Raw genomic sequence first — 26694 nt, 5'->3', positions numbered from 1 at the left:
CTTAACAACATCTTTGGGGGAAGTGCATGTTGCTTACACACGGGTCATCTCAAAACATTACAGCAACTAGACCTTCAACAGAATCTGGATGTCACCCACATACTTTTTCGTTCACAAGAGTCTTTCTTATCATTTGGCCTTCAGGCCTGCTAACATTTTATGGCTTGCACCTGGTGTGACTTAACTTCAGCAGCCGACCCTGTTTTTCTTATAATTAATCTATTTTCTTTCTAATAAGCTCATCTTTATGGGAACTAGATAGGATTACATTTTTACAGAACAGAAATGCGAAGGACTGCAGAAACAGCAGATATGGCACAAAACAGTCTCTTAGTCTAAAAGTTAACCACCTGCAAGAAGTCGCCAGCTAATCTCTATCTAAACTATTTTCTATTAGGCACATTTGTGGCTATAATATTTGTGGAGATTTTCTCACCCCGTGAAGGGGCCTATGCTTAATAGTTTCTTTTGTTAGTGTACTGTGCTTAGGATGTTTAGAACAATCAAGAGCATTTTTTGCAATGAGAGTACATATTTATCACACAAGCCAGAATGCCAGCAAAAGGGTTTGAATTGAAGCATTTCCTTCATCCCTGGCCCCTTCATAGGGTACCAGCGTCCAGGAGATTTATTTATTAGAGTTTTAAGTTGGTCTTTATTCAGTGAAAGAGGAGCAGGAGAGCTCTCAGCAGGCAACACAAGAATTCGCAGCAGGGCAAACAAGAACAACAGCAGAAAAGGGGGGAGGATATGGGGTGGGGTAGAGGCCGAGGCCAACCTGGAGGGTCCCTTATCCTAGATGGCCTTGCCTGTCAGGTTTTTTCCTCGTGACCTCATCATGGATGGGGTCCCGGACGGCCTTGCCTGCCGGTATTTTCTTCATGACCTCGTCACGGGCGGGACCTCCCGTAACGGCTCCCAGCAGTTCATGTATGTGTGTATGTGTGTATGTATGTATGTATGTACACATGTGTCTGTCTATTCATCTATTATCTATCTATGTTAACCAGCTTGATTCAGAGTCCATTTTTTGCAGCAAAAAAAAAAGAAAATTTCTGGTAAGACAATGATAAAACATGAATAAATTCCGTAAACTGCTCAAATAAGAGCACAGTAAGTTAGCAGCAAAACCAGGCCTGGAGAATCAGGTCTCAGAAACACTGTCCAGTGGGATTTCTCCTACTTGCCACCAGAGAACTCCTTTTAGGGGTCTCTCACCCCACCAACTTGCCTATCATTGTGCTCTCCCTTGTACTGCAACATGGTAACACTGGAACGAAGAAATGGTGTTGAGGTGAGGAAACAGTATGGCTGCGTTTTTGTTAGCCTGGGACACCAAAAGGAGTCATCTGGGTGAGGGTCATGGTCAGACTTTCTTCCTAGGGTGTGGGCTTGATGCTGGGGATGGTGGGCCATGAGGTGGACCAGCCTTTGCGGGGCTACCATCCACCTTTCCTGTGTTCCTGCTCCCTTACCATCTGGGGAGATTTGGCTTAATATTTTGGTCTTCCTGACATTCCCTTGTTTTTTGAGGTCACTCACCTCACCCAAGTCACTATGGGATGCTAGGAGTCACTTTTTTTTCCATTCAGAACTTATATTAGCTATGGAAACTTTTGAAGATCAGGAGGAAGTGAGAATGTCAGGTGGTTCTGTGTAACAAACATAACAAATGAGAGTGGATGAAAGAATTATTTTGAAATTCACATCTAGTGAAACATATTTACTTTGGTCTGCAGTTGTATGCATTTTGGAAAGTGCCTAGAGTCATGTGATAAACATCACAGTCAAGATACAGACAGGTCCAGCACCATCTCTTTTTAATCAACCCTTCTTGGCCAACCCTGGGCAGCCCCTCATCTGTTCTCTGTCCCTATAGTTTTTCTTTGTCCTAAATGCTGTATAAATGCAATTGTACAGGATGTAGCCTGTCTGGAGTCCAATCTCTTTTACACAGCAGAATGTATTTGAGGTCCATCCATGTTCCTACTTCTATCAATAGTTGTGTCCTTTTTATTGCTGAATATTATTCCATCATATAGATGTAGCCACTTGTCAGTTCAAAGACACTGGAATTACTTCCAATTTTTGGAGGTTATGAATCACCTGCTATAAATATGGTGCTTACAGGTTTGGTATAAATATAATGTCTCATTTCTCTTGGGTAAATTTTGAGTAGTGAGACTGCTGGGTCATATTGTAAGTGTGTGTTTAGCTTTATAAGAAACCACCAAATTTTTTTCCAAAGTAGCTGAACAATTTTGTACTCCCACCAACCAGGTTTTAAAATTCCAGTTGCTTCTCATCATTACCAGTCCATACTGTTTGTTTTGAAATTTTATTTCAGTCATTCTAATATTGTAAAGGAGGTGGTTTTACTTTGTTTTCCTAATGGTTGATGATGTTTGGCATCTTTTCATCTAGTGAATTATCTGTTCAGTATTGTACCCATTTAAAAAATGGGTTTGTTTATTTACTTATAGTTGAGTTTTAAGAATTCTGTATGTATTCTGGGTACACTAGCTTTGTCAGATATGTGATTGGCAAACATTTTCCCCCCAATCTGTGGCTTGCTTTTCATTCCCTTAGTGCCTTTCAAAGAACAAAAGGCTTTAATTTTGACAGAAGCCACCATCAATTTTTTCTCTTCTAGAGAAAGTCTTCTAGACTGTGCTTTTGGTGGCAGGAGTAGTTTCTGCTAACTCTGACCCAGGATACTCCACGGATATCAAATATGTTTTATAAATGTTATAGACTCTTTGAATCTCTCATTCAGTTCCTGCCTGCAATGGTTTGCAAACATTTTCTTTCATGTTTCCTCTCCAGCACTGCCCACGTGAACACACCCACACACTTAAGCATTACAAGCACAAATTTCCTGTGTCACTCTGAAACCTCAGCCCTCCCTTTCCAGGCCTCCTCCCAATGATCACAGAAGCCACATTTTCCAAAGTATTTTTTATCATGCAGAGGAAAGTGTTGGAGATCGGAATGGTCAGTGCTGTTTTTAACAGCCAAACAATCCAGAATGTCATTGTGAAGCCTCTTTCTCAAAATTATGCAAGTAAAAATGGCATTCTGGAATCTCATCCCTGCAAATACATCCATCCCTTGTGTAACAAAGCTCACACTATATGTCAATGGGATTTAATGTTCAAGTGAATTAATCAGCTATATTTGTCTATTTGTATTTTGAAATATCTTTCCATATATTCAAAGGAGCAGATGTTTTGGGGGGCTATTTTTAAGTCTGGATACGGCTTCCTGTCACTGTCTTAGGTAAGAGATTTGAAGACCTCCCATTTCACAGCCGATACAAACTAAGGAAATGCCAGGAAAGTGAAGGAGAGAGGGGAAGGGTGGAGTTAAGGAATTGAAGGAGAAAAAAAGTGTGATCCATTCTTGAGCACATGAATAAATCTTTTCTTCCATGTTTAAAATTCCACATTAAGATGTTCCCTGCTTCTTTTCTGATTGAACCCCATGGAAGTTCATTATAAAACATGTCAGTTATTTTATCTTTATTTACTGCATACCTTGAGTTCAATGAAATCATTCCCTTTCAACAAAACCTCATGCAAACCTAAGTGATTTTTTACCTTTTATGCTGTAAGATGGGCCAAACCTGAGGGACCTGGAACTGGGGACAAATCTTGCGTGTCATGGTACCAGTCACCTGGTCACCCAAGTGTGGTTCCCTGTCTTCTGCTTCCTGTTTATCCATCTGGGCTTCCTGCTTCTTCAGCTTTGCACCTACAGCTTCAAGGCTTAGATTGTCTTCCAATGGCCATCTGCTAAAAGCAAACGAATGGATAATGGAGGAAGAAAGAAAAGTGATGTTCTTCTAGATCTTCTATGGACAACAAGAGATGTAGTGTAGATGCTGGGAGGACCATCAAGGTGGCGGTGGGGGGGCTGGGCAACCACAGAGAGCGATCAAGGGAAAGGTCTGTGTCTGCCTGTCAAGGAAGCCCACACATCAGGCAGATGCTTTCAGAAAAAATCCTAACATTTTTGTGAGGACCTTGAGTGATAATAGGGAAACCCCCTTGAGCATTTTTTTTCAGACAGCTGATAACGTTTGACAGCTTTGAAGAGGAAACACAACTGTAGGATGTCTGCAGCAGAGTCACAGGGGAAATTCTGTCTTCTGCCAAGCCTCACTCAAATACTGTGATGCATAGCCTGAAATGGGTAGAAATGCTGGTAAAGAATATTATTTCACAAAAAAAGTAAAATCTCAATGATTTCCCACATCATTAGCTCTATGTGAGACCTTGACATTATTTTTTTTTCTATTGGATTATGTTTCGTGGACTTTAGAGCAATTTCTTCTGTCAATCCTCAAAAAAATGGTTAATGGAACTGTTAAATGTCATGGCAATGGAAATGTTCACATATTCCACAGCCCTTGATTATATGACCCAGGAGAAGTGTCAGAAATTTTCTGCTATGTCATCTTCTATTTCTTTGCAGCTCTCACCTTCAGCACTTTTCCTTACACAGCTAAACACCAAACACTTGGCCTTGCTCCTAAGAACTTCTTTCTAGAAGTTTTCTTAAAGATGCTTTCAATTTTCAGTAGTTGAATTTTAGGCAATGTAGAGTATCCTTTCAGCTCCCTGTCTCTGGTTTGAGATAGACCTTTCTTACCAACTAAGAATGTATTCTATTTTTGATAATTAATTTTGTAATACCAATCAATATTGTTAATTTATCAACTGTAAATTCAAAATATTTTTAAAAAACAAATGGCTTTTCAATTCTTTTACTTATTGCTGTAATAAACCATTGTGTAATTTTCTTAATAATGAAATATTTGCATTCTTGGAGAATTCTAGACACTTGGGCTACTTAAGTGGGAAAACAGGCAAATCACTTAATTTGTGGAGTTTAATGATCTATTTTAAATGGTGAAGTGAAAGTCACTCAGTTGTGTCTGACTCTTTGTGACACCATGGACTATGTACATAATCCATGGAATTCTCCAAGTCTTTATAAATGAGTTATACAATGGAGTTATAAAATTCCACCATAAAATAGAGTGGAGTTACCCACTCCAGAATTCTTGGGCTTCCCTTGTGGCTCAGCTGGTAAAGAATCTGCCTGCAATGCAGGAGACCTGGGTTCAATCCCTGGGTTGGGAAGATCCCCTGGAGAAGGGAAAGGCTACCCACTCCAGTATTCTGGCCTGGAGAATTCCATGGACTCTATAGTCCATGGGGTCACAAAGAGTCAGACACGACTGAGAGACTTTCATTATAACATGAGTTAGGAATTGTTCCTTGTACGGTAATCAACCACAGCTCAGTTTTAGAACAGTTTCATCTTTCCAGAAGGTCCCCTCTTGCCCATGCACATTCAATCTCTACTTCCACTCTCAGCTCCAGGCAACTGCTCACCTGCTTTCTGTCTCTATAATGTTGCCTTTTCTGGAGATTTCTTACATGGATTTGCAGTATGCTATCCTTTGCATTCAGCATCTTTCACTTAGCATAGGCTCTTGAGGGTCGCCATGTAGCAACATGTATCATTCTCCATTCCTTTTTATTTGTGGGGCAGTGATGCATTGCACAGCCATGGCTTTGTGTTCATCCATCCAGCAGCTGATGGATAATGGATCATTTCCAGTTTGACCATTATGAATAATACTACTGGAAACACTTGCATGCAAGGAATCTGTGGACATGCGCTTTCACTTCTCGTGAGTAGATTCCTAGAAGTGGAATTGCTGGCGAGCATGGTAAAGCTTACCTGTAACTTTTAAAGAAGCATCCAGTTTAGGAAGTGCAGCCTTGTTCATGGGCAATTTTTTTTTTCCTCTTTGGGACTGCCCCAGGTTAGCTGAAAAAATTTCCCCTGCTCTCACTGGTTCAGTGGCCCAAGTTAGGCATCTGCAAGATAGGACCTCCCTTGCTTTTCTGGCAGGACTGGTGTAAGCTGAAGATGGCATAGCCTGCCCAACCAGGCCTCCCTGCTCTGGGGGTCTCCCTCTGCTCCCCTCTCCAGTGCTGCTGTTCTGTTCGAGGAGGTGGGCAGATTCTTTGGGGGACCATCCCCATCCCGTGGACAACTGCTCCTCCACAGACACTGAACTGTGGGTTGGTCAACTCTTCTCTCAGTTTAGTCCTGCTCAGCCTCCAGGTCGCAGAAATCCTCGTCACCACCAGTAGCTGACACTGTTCCTTCTTTAGTTTTACTTTCATTTCACACGTCCCGTTATTACTGAAGTCATTCTTTGGTTGTTTCGATGGAAATTTGGAAATGGTGCTGTTATACCATAGGGTCAAACCATCCAGCATTCCAGGGGATCCTTCCTTCCTGGGATCCCTCAGGTTGCCTCTTCTGTTTCCCCAAGCCCTGCCCTTCTTAGCCCCAAAGAATTTGTTCAGGTTCTACGGTTTCTGTGATGTCTTGGCTGACGGCTTCAAACTATACTGATGTCCCTTCCTCCCTGAGTGCTCTCTCTCTTATTTTCTTTCCTAAATAATGAGTCTGCTCCGCTCTCCTTTTCTCTAATTCTGTACTCTGTATGCATATTGTATTAGTAGAAACTGCTTGGATACAGACAGCAGAAGAATTTGGGGGCTGAGGAGGACCTTAGCAAGAATCCTGCTCAACCACTTCATTCAAAATATGTAGAAACCAAGATGTGCAGAAATTATTCTTATTAATGACAATGCTGTGTGTGAGTGTGTGTGTGCGCACTCAGATGCTCAGTTGTCCGATGCTTTGGGGCCCCATGAACTGTAGCCCACTAGGCTCCTCTGCCCATGGAACTTTCCAGGCAAGAATATTGGAGAGGTTTGCCATGTCTTCCTCCAGGGGATCTTTCCAACCCAGGGGCTGAACCCACATCTCTTCTGCCTGCATTGGCAGGCAGATTCTTTATCACTAGCACCACTAGCATAACTGGGAAGCCTGCTTAATGATGATAATAATAAGCAAAATGTCCTGTACCTCCTGTATAGGACGTTTATATATTGTGTCCTGCTGGCAAATAGTATCAACAGGTGGGGAAGGGGGAATTGCCCAAGATAACATACTAGTGTCTGAAATGCTTTATTTGAAAACTTTTGGAATTCACTTTGGTTTAGATTATGGAAATTTTTCTAACATTGGGACAGATTCCTCTCATTCAGTCCTTTTTTTTTTAAACACATGGCCAGTCTTGTTTATTTATTAATAATAATGAATTATTCTAAAGTTTCAGTCAGTTCTTTTTTGACTCACAAAGTTTTAGAACTTTTAAATTGGGAGACAGCCTGTAGATCACTGAAGAAAAAGCCGACATAGAAATTTTACAAGTAGCTCTTGTTTTCTTTATGAAAAAATGACAGCAGGTAGAAGCCATAAAAATTACCCATAATTCCACCTACCAGCAAAATAACCTATAACCCTACACCAGTCTGGTGTGAATATTGCATTATGTTTTTCTGTGCTATATCACACACATATTTATGAATTTCCTGCACTATAATGTGTATGTGTGTATATTTAACAAAATGAAGTCGTATACTATTTTGGAGTAAGTGGATAACCTACTATCAATATATAACCTAGCTATCAATATATAAATTCAATGTTTTCACATCATTATAACCCAAGGAAGCATTAACTTTAATGCATAGCATTTTATTTTATGGGCACACCATACTTCATTCAACCGATTCCATGTTGCTGAACATTTAATATTTACATTTTTTAAACAAAGTGCTGTAGTGAGTATCTTTGGAAACGAATTTAAGATACTTATATTATTATCTCTTTAACTAAATTAGTAGACGGTTTCCTGGTCAAAAAGACATGGATGTATCTGCAGATGTTGATATGGAAAGCATGGTTTAAAGTTGGAGAGATGCATCCAGAAAGATGATGGGTCCATAATATCTGGGAGCTAAGGTATCACCCCAGAATAAACTGATCATGCAGCCTGTTTAAATGTCAGTCCTTGAGGAATAGTTACAGTGGCTTTTGTCTTTATGCTTCTTACCCTGTATTATTACTGGGACTTCTCAGGGGAATTTTCTTTAGCCTTCTATTGAAATTAGCACTGTAACTAGAGCGTGCCAAATCATCTGGTTTGATTAACATCACCAGAGTATGTCTTTTTCCACATTCATTTTTCTTAATCAATTACATAAATGCATTCCTAGAGACCTATAATTTTGGTATGCAGTCTTGACTGGGTTGGCAAATTGTTAGACATGTTGCATCCGAAAAGCAGAATTATAGCACAAAGTAGTTGGCTGAAAGATGTTTAATAGGCCAGTCAGAAAAATTTAGAGTTGAAAAAAATAGTTTTTAATTTAGAGTTGGGAAAGCATTCAAGGTGCTTTATTCTCATTCTTTTATTTTACAAAGGAGGAATTGAAGACTCAGAAAGGCCCAGAGAATTACACAACTGGCTTGTGTCTGAGCTGGAACTTGAGCTTCGATCTCTTGATGCCCAATGAGATGGCCTTCCACTGCTCTAGGCTGACCGCCTGCCGGCTTGTCCGCGGCATGCTGGGGTCACCATCATCAAGTGTAAACAAGTTACCAGTTTCAGTAGCCTATGGACTAGCACTTTCTCCAATTTTTGTCATTGTAAACGCTGATAATCAGTCACTCCATTCTTTCCATTGATCTTAAATTAGGCGTCCGACGTCCCAGACGTTACTTCCAGTCAGAAGGAAGACGAAGCCTCTTTGCCTGCCTTGCAACAGCTGTTTTTAAAGCTTCTTCTGCGACCCTGGGAAATTATGTGTGTGTGTGTGTGTGTGTGTGTGTGTGTGTGTGTGTACATGTGCACACACAGACCATCACCACCACTAACAGTTTGAGTAAAAGCTGACTTTACAGGAAATATCATCCTAAATTGAAAGCGTCAGGGGTTCCTGGGTTCTTCCCCTTCATTAACTGATAAAGTGACAGAACTGGGAAATGGAGGGGCAGACTCCGTCCGGAGGGGAATGCGTACGTGTGTGGTAGAACATCTGTCTAACATCATTCCACAACGCTCAGAGGAACAACTAACAGGTCTGGAAATGCAGGCCTGGGAAAACCAACAAGTTGAAGTTCAGGGCAACAGTTGATGTGTGAAAAAAATTAAGCTTAAAAGAATTTATTTTCAAAGACTAGTGAATCTGGAGTCTTTTTTTTTTAATTATATATATGTTTCAAATACCAAAATACAGAATAAGGTTAATGACCCCTACCATGTATATCCATTACTGAAATTCAGAATTATCAAGATTTTATCACATTTGCTCTAATACTTTCTTTCTTTTTCTTTTTTTTTTTTTTGTTGAGATATTTTAAAGCCAATCCCAGACACTGTGTAACTTTATTTCTCTTACTTAAGTATGCAACTCTGAAAATATGGACGCTTAATTTCCTAACCATATGCCTGATTACATCTATGAAACTAATTAATAATTTATAAGTATCCTTTGTCCTCCATCCATAATCTAATTGCCTCCATTTTAAAATAGAATCTTTTTATCAGATTGTACTGTTTGAGAAGAGCCGACTCACTGGAAAAGACCCTGATGCTGGGAAAGATTGAGGGCAGGAGAAGGGGTGACAAAGGATGAGATGGTTGGATGGTATCACCGACTGAATGGGTATGAATTTGAGCAAGCTCTGGGATATTGTGAAGGATAGGGAAGCCTAGAATGCTGCAATCCATGGGGGTCTCGAAGAGTTGGACATGACTTAATGACTGAACAACAACAGTAAGAGAAACATATTATGTCTTGTAAGCGAGGCCCATCCCACTGCAAGAACTGTTCATTGTTAACACTCTTAATAGAACTGTAATGTTAAAAGTCACTATTCCCAAGGACCATAGAGGGCCCCTAGAAACAGACTGGAGTGACATCTGTAGGCTAGTTAATGGCTTGTAGCATCATCAGGGCCCAGTGTTTGATTATCAGGGCAGCCCTAGGGCATGGCCCTGGCTGGGTCCCTACTGTGAGTTACTGGAGCCACAGAATTTATTTGGGCTTATAAAATGCAAATAGTTCAAGCATTCTAATGCACTACTTATTTATGAATGCCAATGACTAAGCAGAACCCCTTGCCTAGAACACAGGACTGACTTCGACAGTGGAAGGGTCAATACTAATGAGTACATCTGACTGTGCTAATGTCCCACCGGTGACATTATGATGCAGAGCGCTTCCTTCCGTTCATGTCTGGGGAGCCAGGTGGCTTGGATACAGTGAAGGGGCCACAGTGTGTGCTCCAGGGTGCGTGTGCCACTGTGCCACTCGGTTGCCAAATCTCCTCTTCACCATGAGCTGAGGAAGAGGCAGCCTTGAGCAGTGTTTATTCGGAAGCGCTCACAATTCTGTGCGCTTCTTGTTTTTATGCTTGGCTTCCTGTTATGCAAAGATCGGCCGAAGGGGCCAGTCAACTGTTGCAACGGATGGAGACACACACCCACAAGAGGCAACAGCTCTGTGCATTCCCAAGAGACACACAAGTTACAAAATGTGAACGCCAGAGGGGTGGCCCTGGAGAGGCAGCCTAGGTCGGGTGAATTCAAAGTGTAGACCTTGAAAGCCTAAAGACCCTGGCTCTCTTCTTCGTAACCTACGGAGACCACATTCTTACTTTTTCCTACAAAAGATGTGGCTGTGTGTGCTAAGCCCCTTTGCAAGGCAGAGTTTGCTTTTTTAGATTGAAAGGCTCGCTTGTCAAACAATGAATGTCTCTGAGCTACAGAACACGGGAGCATTAAACCTGCTCAGTTCCTAGGTCTGGAGGCAGGTATTCAAGGAAGAATTTTAGATATTTCTTTGAATTCTATCTTGTTTGTCTCAAGGCCAGTGTCCTGGGTAGACCCATATGACTTCATTCTGGGTGAACAGAGCTGTCCTCGGTCTTACATCTCATTACCTTTTGCAGGGGTGGGGGTGGAGCAAAGATTTTTCAAGCCAAAGTTAAAAATGAGACTGAGAATTTATGACAAAATTCCAGGAGAGTAATCACAAGATAAATGTATTCTGAAGTCTAAATGCCAGATTTTGAAAGTGGAAAGATTTTTAAAGTTCCCCACCTCCCTGAATATTCAGTGGGTGTTTCAGAATAGAGGTCAGTTTGCCTTGGAGAAGGAAAAGAGAAGAGGGGGAGAAAAAGTGGGCCTGGAGGTTCTGAAGTTAAAAGACTTCATTTTTTCCTAGTAAAGCTGTCTTCCCACAGTCTGTTAACTAGATAGCTGAGGGTCTGCGTGTGTGGTGGGGTGGATAGTGTGTGGGTGGGTATGTGACTGTGTGTGAATGTGGATGGATGTGTGAGTTTAGATGTGAGTGAGAGGAGTATATGTGTGTGGGTGGGTGTCAGTGTGTGGGTGGGTGTAAGTGTGTGTGTGTGCATGTGCAAATGTGTGTGGCTATATATGAGTGTGCAGGGGGTGACTGTGAGTGTGTGGGGGTGTGCAGGGGGGTGTGAATGTGTGTGGGTGTATATGAGTGTGTGGGGGTGCGTGCAGGGTGTATAGAGGGTCTAAGCAGTGGTTGTAATAACCCCTAGTGACCATCTCCAGGGAGGCAGCCATGAGGGGCTACTGTTTCCCATGGCTCCCGGGGTTGCCCCTCAGCCATGTGGGGGATCCGCTGTGAGCTGCCCTGTGGGCTGAGTGCTGCGGCCCCTGGGGTTGGTTCCAAGTTCTTACCTCCCAGGTCTCAGCCCGCCTGGGCTCTGCTCAGGTCTCCTCAAAGGAGCTTGTGCAGGGAGCCCGTGAGACGCAGCAGGACTGCCTAATATGTCCATTTTCCTGTCGGGGCGTCAGCACCGCCTTGGTGCTGGGCGGCAGTCTCAGTGCTACTCTTCCCCATCGCTCTTTCATCAAGGCCTGCTGAACCCTGCAGAGCTTATGTTGGACGGAAAAAGCAGCACAGAGTGGTTTACACATAACATTGCAGCAAAACGGGTGGAGGCCACGGCAGGTGTCTCCCACGATGGGCGGGGAACGGTCTCCTCTTCACTTCCCTCTGCCTGTCTAGCTCTGTGAATTTTTACACACAATTCCCAGTCCCGGTGTCTCTCTTTACCACTAGAATATGTGCCTCCCTGTGGGCTCTTAGGTGGTGCTAGTGGTAGAGAACCCGCCTGTCGATGCTGAAGACTTAAGAGACGCAGGCTCAATCCCTGGGTCAGGAAGATCCCCTGGAGGAGGAAATGGCAACCCACTCCAGTATTCTTGCCTGGGAAATCCCATGGACAGAGGAGCCTGGCGGGCTACAGTCCATGGGGTTGCAAAGAGTCGGACACGACAGAAATAACTTAGCACACAGCACATGTGCCTCTATGGACTGTGTGCCTAGGGATGGATTTGGGGCTTTGAAATTAGATTTCTTGCTGTGTACCTGGGCCAGTCACTTCATTTCTCTGAGCTCTGGTTCCTGGTCTGTAAAACATAGAGCTTTCCGTGAAGACACAGGGTGAGCATTCAACCACACTGGACTTGACCCTGGTAGTGCTTCCTCGGTGGCTGGCACAGCTAAGACCTCACTAAATACAGCACTGTTTGTGTGGATCTTTCATATCAGGGATTCCATCTTCCCTGGCTGCTCTGCTTGCGTGGGCACAAGTGAACATATCTAGAAATCCCACAAATATGTAGATCAGCCAACGTTGGTTGCAAATATATACAACGTCTGGTGGTGACTCACATTTCTCACTAAAATATTTATTTTATTCACTCAAGAAATATTTACTGAGGACCTTTAGTTGACCAAATGCTTTTCTAGGAAGTGTGGTTAGATTGGTGAAAAAAAATTTATAAAAATCCCTGTTCCTGGGAACATACTTTCTCACGCCTGAACTTCTGTCTTTTCATACTTTGCGGTTTGTGATTGATAATGAGTCCCCTTTTTTATACAAGAGGAATATGAGAGGGCTCTGGTCCACCAACAGCTAGGTCAGAGTGGAGTCAGCTATAGACATCAGGGTGCAGCAGAATGTATTTTTGTGCGCCAGGCTGCATAGCAAATGTTTGAAGACTCATAAGTCTCGAGTTCACTAATTTAGAGGGTTTCCTCCATATTTTAAACACTGCACATTACCTTGCACCATGCTCTGCACATAGGAAATGCCCAAGAAATTTTTCCAGTTGGTTAATTTAAAGGATATAAGTTTCTTTGTTAAAGAGAACATATCCTATCACAGAATCTTCTGCCTGTGTGGGGGTTTAATCGCTCAGTCCTGTCTGACTCATTGCGACTCTTTCAACTTTAGCCCGCCAGGCTCCACTGTCCATGAAATTTTTTTCAGGCAAGAATACTGGAATGGGTTCCTATTTCCTCCCCTGGGGATCTTCTGGACCCAGGGATCAAACCCCCACTTCCTGTGTCTCCTGCATTTTAGGTGGATTCTTTACCTGCTGAACCTTATTCAACAGTATTTTATTTTCTTCTAACACACACACACACACATACACACACGCACTTTCTTCCTCTCTCTTTGTTCCTTCCAATTAACTTTTCTGAGTCAGACACAGTGAGGGTGCTCCTTCATGATACCAAATGAATAAGACACGGTCCTTGTCTCAAGAACTGCTTCATAGCTCTAGCACCTGCAGACATGCAATAAAAAGCACCAAGATAATTATTCCTTACTACTGAACCATAAAAAGGAATGAAAATAATACAATTTGAAGCAACATGGATGCAACTAGAGGTTATCATACTAAGTGGAGTAAGTCAGAAAGAGAAAGACAAATAACATATGATATCACTTATTTGTGGGATCTAAAATATGGCATAAATGAAACCATCTACAAAATAGAAGCAGACTCACAAACATAGAGAACACACTTGTGATTGCCAAGGTGACAGTGGGGGGAGGAGATGGATGGACTGGGAGTTTGGGGTTAATAGATGAAAACTATTAAATATAGGAGGGATAAATAAGGTCCTGCTGTATAGCACAGGGAACTATATCCAATATCCTGTTATAAACCATAAAGAAAAAGTAAAGAATATGAAAAGGAATGTGGACACATGAGTACCTGGTGGCTCAGTTGGTAAAGAATCTGCCTGTAATGCAGGAGACCGGGCTCAGTTCCTGGGTCAGGAAGATCCCCTGGAGAAGGGAATGGCAACCCACTCCAGTATTCTTCTTGGAGAATTCCATGGACAGAGGAGCCTGGCGGTTACTGTCCATCGAGTCACAAAGAGTCAGACATGACTGAGTGACTAACACATACACACAGACATATATGTAAGTCACTTTTTTGTACAATGGTAATTAACACAACATTATAATTCAACTAGGCTTCAATAAAAACATAAATTTAAAAAGAGATATTTATTCCCAAGCCATGGGGCCTTTACTCACCTATGCAGCCAAATATGCTTTTCTGAAAGAGAATACTGAGATCAGAAGCTCAAACACTTCTTTATAAAAGACCTCTTGCTTTTGAACAGTACTTGTATCCTTAAGCGTCCTCTAATAGAACACAGACGTTTGTGTAAGTGTGCGGTCAAAAGTCTTGGCAGAAAGTGATCAGGGCTGAAACCCAGCCAGTGCTCCTCTTAAGAAGCTGTTACCTGGCGAGTCGCTACATCCATCCCTCCAGGGGTACTATCTGCTCCTCCAGGACACCTCCTGGCCCAGGGTTGTGAGATGGGCCAATACTGGCCCTGCATCTTTGCTTAGCATGGAATGACAGCCTCTCCTTTCACATCCCTTCCAGGCAGCAACCCCTGCTCCATCGCTAAACTCTTGGGGAGAGTGGATTTTCGTGCTGTACCTCCTTTCTTCCACACTCACACCTAGTGCAAGCTCTTTGTAAGGAGAAGGAAAACAGTAACCTTTTCTGCCTTGTATCTAAGTTGATCTCCAGTGCCCTGATTTAAAAATGTTTCCCTCAATTCTAGTATCCCCTGGGCTCATCCTTTTCTTTAATTTTTCTGAACATCTGTTATGTTACTTTCCAGACAGGAGATTCTCACATCCTGCCTTTCACTTTCACCTCTTTTCCCCCAGTAACCTCTTTCTGAACACACAGGCCTCACCTGTGAAAACAAGAATTCTGGGGAAGTCAAAACCTCTCAGTTCAGTTCAGTTCAGTTGCTCAGTCGTGTCCGACTCCTTGCGACCCCATGAACCACAGCACGCCAGTCCTCCCTGTCCATCACCAACTGCCGGAGTCTACCCAAACCCATGTCCATTGAGTTGGTGATGCCATCCAACCATCTCATCCTCTGTCATCCCCTTCTCCTCCTGCCTTCATTCTTTCCCAGCATCAGGGTCTTTTCTAATGAATCAGCTTTTCGCATCAGGTGGCCAAAGTAATGGAGTTTCAGCTTCAATATCAGTCCTTCCAATGAACACCCAGGACTGATCTCCTTTAGGATGGACTAGTTGGATCTCCTTGCAGACCAAGGGACTCTCAAGAGTTTTCTCCAACACCACAGTTCAAAAGCATCAATTCTTCAGTATTCACCTTTCTTTATAGCTCTCACATCCATACATGACTACTGGAAAAACCATAGCCTTGACTAGACGGACCTTTGTTGACAAAGTAATGTCTCTGCTTTTTAGTATGGTTGGTCATAACTTTCCTTCCAAAGAGTAAGTGTCTTTTAATTTCATGGCTGCAATCACCAGCCCACCCTTGTATTTCATCATACCCAGAACAGGACCTTCTTGCCCATTCCCACCAACCACGCTCTCTGCTTCTTTCCCTGCTTCTACAAAAGGGCCTTGGAGGCCTATGCGCTATCTGGAGGCAGGGTTATGTCTGGCTGATCTTAGATCCCAGATCCAGTCATTGTTCCCAGTTTGTGCCAAGTGCTTGGCCAATATGCATAGAATGAAGGCCCCCTAACCTGAGCCACTCAAACCCCAAACCTCACACCCACCTCCTGTTCAGCCAGGTGTGGGGCTCCAGTGATCCACCTCACCACTGCCTCTCTTATGCTCTCTGTTCCCCTGACATCATTCTAATCCAGACCTCTGGATTTGTACCCAGAATATTGTACATTGTCCAGTTCGTTTTCCCCCTTTTCCTTTCCTCCTTCCCTCTTACTTCATTCATCTCTTTCCTTTCATCACTTCTATATTTTCTCTCATTTAATATATAATCAAATCTATACTATGATAGTAATGCAAACAATTATGACCTCCATTTAATGCCCATGTTTTAAGAGGCAGACATAGACTGACACCTGTCCTCTTAGAGTTCAGGTAGAGAATGAAGACAGAATAAGAAAAGGACCAGAAGGCATGATAACTGTTTTGAAGGGCATGTATTCCCAGCTAAGAGGGATCAGCGCCCAGGGCTTGACTCAGTCTGCCTGGGCTGAAAAGGCTTCTTGTGGGAGGTGTGGCCAGAAGTCTTAAAGGATGAACAAGAACATTCCAAGAGGTCCAACTGGGGGTGGCTAAGGATGGGTGGGAGAATATTCCAGCAGAGAGACTAGAATATTGTCATGGAAAAAGTTCAGGATGGGTATGGAAGAAGAGCAGGAAACACAGTAGGAGAATCACAAAGGATTCTGAATCCCATAGTAGGTAGTTTAGCCTTGATCTTTTGGAATAAAGATGTTGGAGGGTCATTGAAGGTTTCTAGGTCAAAGAGTAACATGGTTAGACTTGTGTTTCAGAAGAACTGTGTCATAAACAATGTCATCAGTGGGTTAGAGGTGAGATTGGTGGGAGGGAGACAGGTCAGGCAACTATTGCATAAATCCAGGGAGAGGACAAATGGGCCCAAAAAACCAGTGGGGGTAAAGAGGAGGGATCAGAGAGAAAGAAACCTGTTGATTGTGAGGATGTAGGAATGGTGCAGCCTTCTGGATTGGCTGGTTGACTAAGAAGAGGTCAGTCACAACAAACCATAGAAAAGCAGGTTTGAATGTGTCTGTTGCACAAGCCCAAAGAATGGGTGGGAGATGGGGGAGGAAGTGGTAAGTTCAACTAGCAACACATGACCTTGAGATCTTCACGGTGGTACATGTGGGCAGTTGGGTAGATGAGTCCACAGCTCAGGAAAGGGTGTCTGGGGGCTGGCCATGTAAATTCTACTCCCTTTTCAAATTTATTTAAACAAGGTTCCCAGACTAATGCACTGCTCAGATCAACATATTGAGAAAATATCTTTAGAGAGTTCTGGCTTTGACCGAACTATTCCCATCTCACTCACATGTTCACAGCTTCTAAAATAGAATCTAAACTGATGCAGAGTTGAGAGAAGTTGGCAGAAACATCTGTGAAGTAGACCTTAGAAGATTTTGTGATTGATTATCTGGAGGGAGAGGGGTCAGAAGATGAGAAGATAAAGAAAGGAAGTGATAATGCCTCCCCAGCTGACTTCTCTATTTAAACTTCCTCCTTTAATTTTTTCTCATTCCAATTTGGGGCAAAAAGCAGCTAACTCCTACTGTAGAAACCTCATCACTGAGAATGTGGAACTTCTGTGTCTTTTTTTCTATGTCTCATCTCGCCTTCCCTCACCTGCCGACTAGAGTGCAGCCTAATCAGTTCAATTAAATCACTTGGCTATTTTATCACAGACCTCTCTTGCTCAGGTAGGTGAGTTGGCTCCCTCTAACCTCTCAGATCAAGGCTGAACTTCTAACTCTGCCATCAGAAGCCACTTCTTCTCTGGACCCTCCAGTTTGATTTCTCTATTTGATAAAATGATATTCCCACCTTTATGGCCTGTTTCATTTCATGTTTGAAGTGCCAACCAATAGAACTTTCTGTGATGATGGAAATATTCTATGTTGTCTATTACTAGCCGTGAGCCTCAAGGGCTATTGAGCACTTGAGATGTGGCTGGTGTGAACAAGGCACTGAATTTAATTTATTTTAATTCATTTTGATGTATGTAGCCAGTCATAGCAAGTGGTTACTATATTACTGGACAGTGCAGGTCTTGGGGCCTATTCTTTCTTTATCTATGAGAGTAAGGGTGGGTTTCCCACATCCCTAGAGTGTTCTGTAAACTTTTAACAACTGCCTTCCAACTGCTCACCTTGCCTCACTAGCCACTCGCCACCCCCTCTCCAACCCACAATCCAGCTCAGACTTCCTGCCCAAAGGGCTGGGAGCATGCACTAGTATGTGATGACTGGCTTACAAGCAAAGCTTATCACACTTTTTATTTTCATTATGAGAAACAGCCCCCATAAATAGTAACAGATTTCTTTGTTTACTTTATTCAGGAACAAGTCACACCCACAGAGAAGAGAAACTGTTCAAAGGAAAAAGTCAGAAAATGTAGTCAAAACCAAGTCCAACTTGGGGCCCATCAGGCTTTCTTCTCTGGTATTTGACTCATGATAAGCAGGCTGGCTGAGGGGCCTTACTGCGGGCCGATGTGGGAGACAGCTCTGATATGGGACAGAAGGAGCCCCGGCTTCTTTATTGTCTCATCAGAAACTTTGCTATCATCTCCCCAGTGTTCGGGCCTGATTCTAGCAATGGGCATTTGTTCTGAACCATCTGTACTCCATGGCCCAGTGCCCCAAGTCACATCACATTTGATGGACGTATGGGTGAATGGGATCATTTCTGAAATATAACAGATGGTCAGCCAAGGCCTAGATCCCACACGTGCGGACAAAGTGGTCACCTACTTGTCACCAGGACATCAAGGCCCCTCTTAACCAAGTCTAAGGATGTAAGATTCATATATCTACTCCTCCTTTGCCAGGCCATTCTGTAATGCACGGATGCTTCTAGGGGGAGGTGTGGAGCTTCATATGTTTGTTTCTGTTGCTGCTGTTTTTGCCACTTTTGTTGTTGTTCAGTCGCTCAGTCGTGTCCGACTCTTTGTGACCCCATGGACTGCGGCACACCAGGTTCCCGTGTCCTTCACCATCTCCCGCAGTTGGCTCAAACTCATGTCCACTGAGTTAATGATGCCGTCCAATCATTTCATTCTCTGTCACCCCCTTCTCCCTTCTGCCCTCAATCTTTCCCAGCATCAGGGTCTTTTCCAATGAATCAGCTCTTTGCATCACGTGGCCGAAGTGTTAGAGCTTCAGTATCAGTTTTTCCAATGATTATTCAGGGTTGATTTCCTTTAGGATTGACTGGTTTGATCTCCTTGCAGTTCAAGGGATTCTCACGAGTCTTCTCCAGCACCACCATTTGAAAGCATCAATTCCTTAGCACTCAGCCTTCTTTATGGTCTAACTCTCACAGTTTTTACCACTACAGAGCATGAAAAATTTCCCAGCATCTGATTCTTTCTTCACTGAGTTGGTTCTCTTCAGTCTCCAGTGTTTTTATGGGTCCTGCTCCCCTGCTCCTACTTCTTCAGTGCTTCTGGAGTCTTCTGGTTTCTCCTATCTCCTAGAGGAGTTCTAAGAGTTTCTGTGATCTCTTGGAGGGCGGGGCATAACCTGAATCTGGGGAGACCGGAGTCTTCAGAACCACTACATGGCACCCACCTGATTCCCTCCTCTCCTGCACAGGCTGCCGTTGGTGGCATCACCCTAGAAGCCATATGAAGGTTTCTCATTAAGTACTTGCTAGCAGGGACGCCATCCCTCCCAAGTCTGGTGCTGCTTCAGCTGAATGATCACATAAGTTCCATTGAGCCGGGTTACACAGAGGCTGTTGAGGTGAGAGAAGATCCCTGGGCATCCATCAGAATCTCTCACTCTTCAGTCTTCTTCCAAAATTCTGAATACAAACCATTCTTTCCACTTCTGCCCTCTTTCTAGTACAAATATGAGTCTTTCCAAGTGACAGTCTCTGGCCTAGAGAGACACTTCAAATTCCCCAAACACTCCTCCGGTTCCTTCAGATCATTGAAACAGCCTTAGAGCAAGTGATCAGCCCCAGAGTGGCTGTTCTTTGAGTTAAAGATGGAAGACCTTGAAGACAGCGGTAAAGGGGAGAGCAAGATCTAAGATAAAGTCCTTAACTGGCATGCCAGGACACATGGATATAAAGCAAATGCATTGCTAGCATGCTGCTGAATTGTCATCAGAATGTCAAGTTACTTTTTACTACAATGGGCACTCTTATGATGGCTGTGCAAAGGAGGTTGAATTAAGTATGTCTGTGTCCTGGTGTACCACATAGGCTGACCTCTCCAGTCCCTGGTGAGAGGCAAGGGATGATGCTGCAAGCTGCACCTTGGGAATGCCAGTATGTGACAGGAACGCAGACCCTTTGTGGGGTCAAGGAAGCCCAGGTAGGGAAGAGTCCATCTCAGACAGCAATACAGGATGAAATATATAAATAGGGTGATAACTCTGGATCCAATTAGAGTCAGTGGAAGAAAGACTGTAATGCCGTATACAATTCTGGTATTTGAAAGCATATCGTGAACAGAAATACAGAATGAAAAACCAACAGGTCTAGAAAAAGATTTGAAAAAGGAATCAAAAGCCATGAGAGAAGTTGTTGCTTCAATGCACTGAAGGTGGGAATGAAGGAAAAAGGAAGGTTTGATGATGGAGCAACATTTTGAAACTAACAGGGAAGTTTAGGAGATCCTCAACAGTGGTCTCCATCTTCAAAGCAGGAAGTAAAGTCATCTGTTGATAAAAATAATGAGCGACATTTGTTCACCTTGGACGAGGGACTGTGTGCAAAGTGGTTTATATATATATATTTATAATATGTATATTTATATATATATAATATTTATTATTTATATATATTTATATATATATAAATGTATATACATATATATATATGTATATTTATATATATGTAAATTCATTTAATCTCCACAGCAATTCCATAGAATAGGGGCTATGATGATCTTAGTTTAACAAGTGAGGAAACGGGCTCAGAGAAGTTGCCTGATGTATGCAGGCTGAAAGAGCCAAGAAAGGAAAAACTGGTCTTTAACCAGGTGGGATGAGATGGGCTGAGAGAGGAATTGGCTTAGTTCAGCTATGTCGTGAACGTTCTGGGGACTGACAAAAGCTGGATAAAGGGGAATGAAGGAAAGTGAAAGGATAAGATGGAGACTTCCTCCAGCAAGGAGGAGACTGCAGACACAGGAGACTGATGGGTATGGAGTTCGCTCAGCACAAGGTTGGGGAGACAGGGACCTCCAACGTGGTTTTAAGGGCACTGTTGAACCAGCTGGGAAAGAAGGAAGGGCAGAAACAGAGAAGCTACATGCTGACCTGGGGGGATCCCAGGTTGGCTGATCGATTGCTGTGGAAAGGAGGGAAGAGGAGAGTTATCCTCAGTGGGCGTTACCATGGAGACGAGCTGTGGTCACCTGGACCTAATCTGATGACAGGCAGAGCTCTTGTGTGAAAACAAAAAGAAACTACCCAGTGCAGTGGGTTGAAGGGTCTGGATTCAAATTCTGCTTCTGGTCCTGTTGGCAGACTCATGCTCCTTTCAAATGCTTGCATGTTGTCAGCCACGCGGGAGGGGCAACCCAGCCGAAAGGGCAATGGGAAGGCAGCCACAGGGAGGCCCTTGGCCCGGCAGAAAGGGCTGCCCAGTGGGCAGGGGGACAGAAAGCACTCGACAACCCCGGGCAGAAGGATTTGGGAGGTGCCCGCATCCTGCATGGTGGCCTAAGGTCAGGGGTGAGGGGCTTTCGGGGCAGCCGGGGCAGGGCAGAAGCAGACAGTGAGGCTGGGGAACACAGCAACTCCTTCTGTGGAAGAAGTCAGGCAGCTTCTGACTGCTCTGCAGCTGCGTGGGACTCACCCTGAACCCTGAGAGCAAGAGGCACTATTTTCTCCCCTCTCTTGTCAGATATTGACTCCCACGCAGGAAAAAGGAAGCACCTTTTGTCAGATGCTGCGGCCACTTCCTCTTCAGACGGCTCCAGCCAATCTCTGGCTTTGTAGAAGGAGGGAGCGGACTCCAGCTGCCGGACCTTGCGGGTGGAGAGCCCCAGGGCCGGCGCTGGTGGGAGTGGGCCCCTCCGCTGGTTCGCTGGGTCCCGGGGCATCCTCTCTGCAGCAGATCTGGACCCCTAAGCCCGGCCTGGCTGGGGCCCAGTGCCTCCCGGGCCCTCTCTGCACACTGCTCACAGTCCAGGTCAGCCCGCCTGTCTGTCCCTCTCTACAGCTCGGTCAAGGAGCGTGATGACCGGAGAGCAGATGGCGGCCTTTCACCCTGCATCCACCCCCAACCCGCTGGAAAGACCCATCAAGATGGGCTGGCTGAAGAAGCAGAGGTCCATCGTGAAAAACTGGCAGCAGAGGTACTTCGTGCTGAGGGCGCAGCAGCTCTATTACTACAAGGACGAGGAGGACGTAAAGCCACAGGTACCAACTAGGCTATTTGCCCTTCTTCCTACAGCGGTCCCCTCCCGGGCGTGGGAGGCGGATAGAGCGCCGGAGAGTCCTATAAACTCACAGGGGACTTCTCACTAGGATAACATCCTGTCCATTCGAAAGGGCTTCTCTCTGTCTTTCTCACCCTTGTCAAGATAATATAAACTGGGCTTCAGAGGTGACAGGGTGATGATCCTCCACGGAGCCCCAAGATGATCACTGGGGCTCTTTCTAAACACAGCACTAGGTCAAGCCTGGAAGCTATGGCCTTTTCTTTTTAACTTTTTATTTTGTATTGGGGTATAGCCGATTAACAACGCTGTGATAGTTTTAGGTGAAGAGCGAAGGGGACTCCGTGACAGCGTGCTCTTGATGGGGATGCAGAGCACAAGGGCTCAGGGAGAGTTGATTTGGGTTTAAGAAAATTGGTCTGGGATTTTGATTTATTTGTCTGTTCAATCAGTATTTGTTGAGCGTCTACTTTGCACCGGGCACTGTTCTGGGGAATTGAAATAACCCCAGTGAGTAAAACAGATTAAAAAAAACAATACCCTGCCATGTGAAACTTAGAAGATGGGGTGGGGAAGACAGAAAATAAACATAATCATTAAGAAAAGTATGTGGTTTGTTAGAAAATGACTATTTCTATGAGGAAAAAGTAGAGTGGGCTAGGGAGATTGGTCATTTGAGGGAGGTGGTACTATTTCAAGAAGGGTGGTCAGAATGATTTCATGAAGAGGGGGACATCTGAGCAAAGATTAAGGAGGAGTGGTAATTGGCCAGGCAGATCTCTGGGGAAATAGCACTCCAGGTGGCAGGGACAGCCAGTGCAAAGGCCCTGAGGCCTGAGGCCTGAGATAGAGTATGTCTGATAAACGTGGGAAATAGCAAGCAGGGCAGAGTGGGGATGTAAGAGTTAGAGAATGAGAGTATCAGAGGGGATGAAGTCAGAGAGGAGAGGGCAGGAGGTGAGGGTACAAACTGCAACGGAGGTGGTAGGCCTCTGTGAGGACTTGAGCATTTATACTAAGGTAAATGGGAGGCCTAACAAGGTTTCCAGCAGAAAGGGGTCATTCTTGGTGTGTGTTGTAAAAAGATGGCTCTGGCTACCACGCTCCAAAATAGATCCAAGGCGGAAGTGGAGAGGCATAAGGGTGATTTAGATGAGAGGCTATAATGTTTAAAATCTCACTAGGAGTTGGGGGCTACAGGAAAATGACCAGATTGCCTGATATACTTTGAAAGTACAGTAAACGGGACTTCCAGGTGGAGTGGATGGGGCTAGAGAGGGCTTTGATCCTAAATCTTGTGCTTGGGTCTTTTCTTCTGGCCTCATGGCCATTGTGGTGAATGAGAGCAAAAGATGTTAGTAACAGCTGAGAGGCCCCAGGTGTAAATTGTATGTCTTAAGGCAACCAGGAGGGCTGAGCACCCTCTCCTCGAGTGGTGGAGGGGAAGGAGTAGGCTTGGCCGGAAGGGGTTTACTAGGGAGAACAGACTCTAGAATCTTCTGGAGGCAGGGAAAAAATCCCCAAGAAGAGTGAAGATATTGGAAGTGGGTGACAGGGTATGTAAAGAAACGAGAAGGTTCTTTTGGAAGAGGGCGGTTCTCTCTAAGGGCAGGCTTGCGGCTCTGACACATGGGCAACCCTCCTCCCAGAGGGCTGGGAGTGTTTGTTCCTGCAGAGGCTGGAGAAGGGCTGGAGACCCCATCACTGACTGAGTTCTTGATCAGTGTCCTGTGTGTAGTAACCAGACTTTCTTCACTTGACAAAGAGACCCCATCAGAGTCAAGCAATTACAGGCTAAGATGGAATTCCTAGTGCATTAATAGTGAGGCAGGAAGTCTTCCCATCTGCAAAGTGTGAGGGAGATAGCAATGCGTCGGCCTTCTCAAATTAGCAGAAAGGGCAGCTCAGTGAGACTTACTTCACTGAGGTGTAGTGGGGGGAGCTTATGTTTGGTTCTCCTACCATCCGGCCATGTAATTATTTAATTTTTCTAGACCCCTCTTTCTTCTCTTGTAAAATGAGACAGTCATCTGTCACAGGATTATATGAAGCACATGTAAAAAGTTGTTTTGTAAAAGCATAAATTGATGTCAAAGGGTGAAATAAATTATTGATGGTCCTAACTTTTCTCCCTTACCTTGGGAGTAGGAAACTCAGAATCCTCTCAGGATTAAATTAGTAAAGCTGCTTCTAGGATGACAAGTGTGGCTTATTTTTTAGGAAACCTATTGATATATCAAGCCAATAAGTCAAGATCAAGAAGTCAAATGAGAAAAATTACACAACCCCTAAAGAGACAGCTGAAAAGAGAATTTGATAAAATTCAAAACTCATTTCAGATATAAAAAGTTTTTTTTAAAAGCTTTTAGTAATAAAATATAGTTTCTTAGAATGTTTTACATTAAATGCATATGAACATTTTGACTACAAAAGCCATATGGGAACATGGTAGGAAATTTGGAGGATGCAGAAAATCAGAAAGTAGAAAATAAAAATTATCCCATCAGGAAGAAATAGCTACCCAAATCCTCAATTCTTCCAGTTTTTTCTATGCATACACATTTAGAAATAGCTATTCTAAATGCAAAATTAGTATAATAATATTTTAATTAAAAATTAACAATATGTCATGAATATTGTCCCTTATTATTAAATATTCTTCTACAATGTAATTCTTAGTGGTGGCAAAATAATTTCTTGTGTGGACATTCTATAATTTTTTAACCAATTTCATCCTAGAAATTAGTTGAGAATTTGGGCTGATGCTTCTATAGTACCATAACAAATAAGAATTAAGTGGACATCTTGTAGACTTTTCATATATCCATCATTATTTCATTAAGATAAAGAAAAATCTATACAAACTAAAGAATTTTTATTATACTATCATTTAACATTGTTTTGGGATTCATAGACCTTGCAAATATCTTGAAGTGAAATGAGAGATATGAACTAAATTCATGGAAAAAAATAAAGGTCTATTTCCACCCTATGTTTCACACCATTCATGATGCTGGATGGGTTAAAGACTTACACGTGAAAACAAGTTCATAAAGATCCGAGAAGAAAGTGTAATTACCTGCATGATCTTTGGGAAGCAGGTGCTTCTTAAGCACATTTTAATTTCTTAAGCTGATTTTAATTGCATAAATAGAAATGTCTCTACCTTAAAAACCAAAATAATAAGGTGAAAAGGCAAGGAATAAACAGGAAAAACCATTCATATACATCTGGTAAATATTCTTCATATCTAAAGTACTCTCAAACCTATAAGAAGCAGCAATAGGAAAATGAGCAAAGGACTTAAACAGACAACTTCCCAAAGAAATGTAATAGCCAAAAGGCATATGTAAAAAATTTCACTCTCAGTTGTAATTAAAGACATACAATGGAAGATAATGAGATATCATTGTCCTTTTATAAAACCGGCAAAGATTTTCTAGAAATTCCAATATTAGTGAAGACTAGGGAACAGGAATTCTCATGCACAATTGGTAGAAATGAGAATCTGTACAACCTTTGTGGAGAGTAATATGCCTCTTTAAAAATGCAAATTCTTTGACCCTGCATTCCTAATATAGGGGTTTATAATAGTGACAAAAAAAGAATATATAGCAAAAGGGGCTAAGTTATATCAGGGAACTTGTATATATTTATACAATAGAATATAATTCAGTTGTTGATGCCGAAACTGATACTTTTTGAAAATGAAAGACATTGATAATTTAATTGCTTTGAAAAAAGCAGTTAACAGCAGAGGATGATTTATATTCTAATCCCATTTTTGAGGAAAAAAAGAATCATGAATCTGTAATTTATGGGAAAAGACTTGGAAAGAAATACACAGAGGTGTTAACTGAGTTATCTGAGTATTGGAGTTACACAAAACTTTTAATTTTCTCTTTCTCTATGACTAAAATATAAATTAGTTATAAATTTAAAAAGAACACACATCCCTAAAAACTCAAGACACAAAAATGCTGCAATCATGTTAGTGCAATGATATGAAAAAGGCCCTCATGTGTGCTGATGATGAGTACGTGCAGCCTTTCTAGATATCAATTTGGCTAGATTTCTAAGAGCCAAAAATATCATATCCAGAATGACCCTGTCATTCTGGTTTTAAGAAGCTCTTCAAAAGAAATCAGATATGTGCAGTGCTGTTTGTAATGAGAAACATTGGATGAAGTGTGTGACAAACGAGAATGATTAAGTAAATGGACTCTTATTTATGCTCTTCCAGGGGGGGTTTGGGAGAAGGCAGTCTGTACATTTTTTCCTCTGAGTTCTCAGAAAGGTCTGTCCAGCTCTAACAGTATAATGTCCTGTAAGTCCATGACCTAGTTTTCTATAACTCATTCCAAAAGTTTCTTTGTCAAGGAAGTTGTTTAAAACAGAATCTCAGTGAATTGCTCTCAAGTCTCTGCTACCATGATGGTTTTAGACAATCCTGGCGTAGCTGTCCCGTT

At 43.0% G+C, this 26694-nt stretch overlaps 1 protein-coding gene across 1 annotated transcript in view; it reads left to right on the top strand.

Moving 5' to 3' along the window:
• ARHGAP25 (Rho GTPase activating protein 25) overlaps positions 1 to 26694 on the top strand; it is an 88391-nt gene that overhangs the window by 19333 nt on the left and 42364 nt on the right. The window contains exon 2 of the mRNA XM_065927245.1: positions 22006 to 22205. Within this exon, the coding sequence (XP_065783317.1) occupies positions 22006 to 22205 (200 nt within the window). The remainder of the gene's footprint in view (positions 1 to 22005; positions 22206 to 26694) is intronic.

Source organism: Muntiacus reevesi, chromosome 3 (assembly GCF_963930625.1).
Source record: "Muntiacus reevesi chromosome 3, mMunRee1.1, whole genome shotgun sequence".
Classification (NCBI taxonomy): Eukaryota; Metazoa; Chordata; class Mammalia; order Artiodactyla; family Cervidae; genus Muntiacus; species Muntiacus reevesi.
This window is presented reverse-complemented; position numbering and strand designations above follow the sequence as displayed.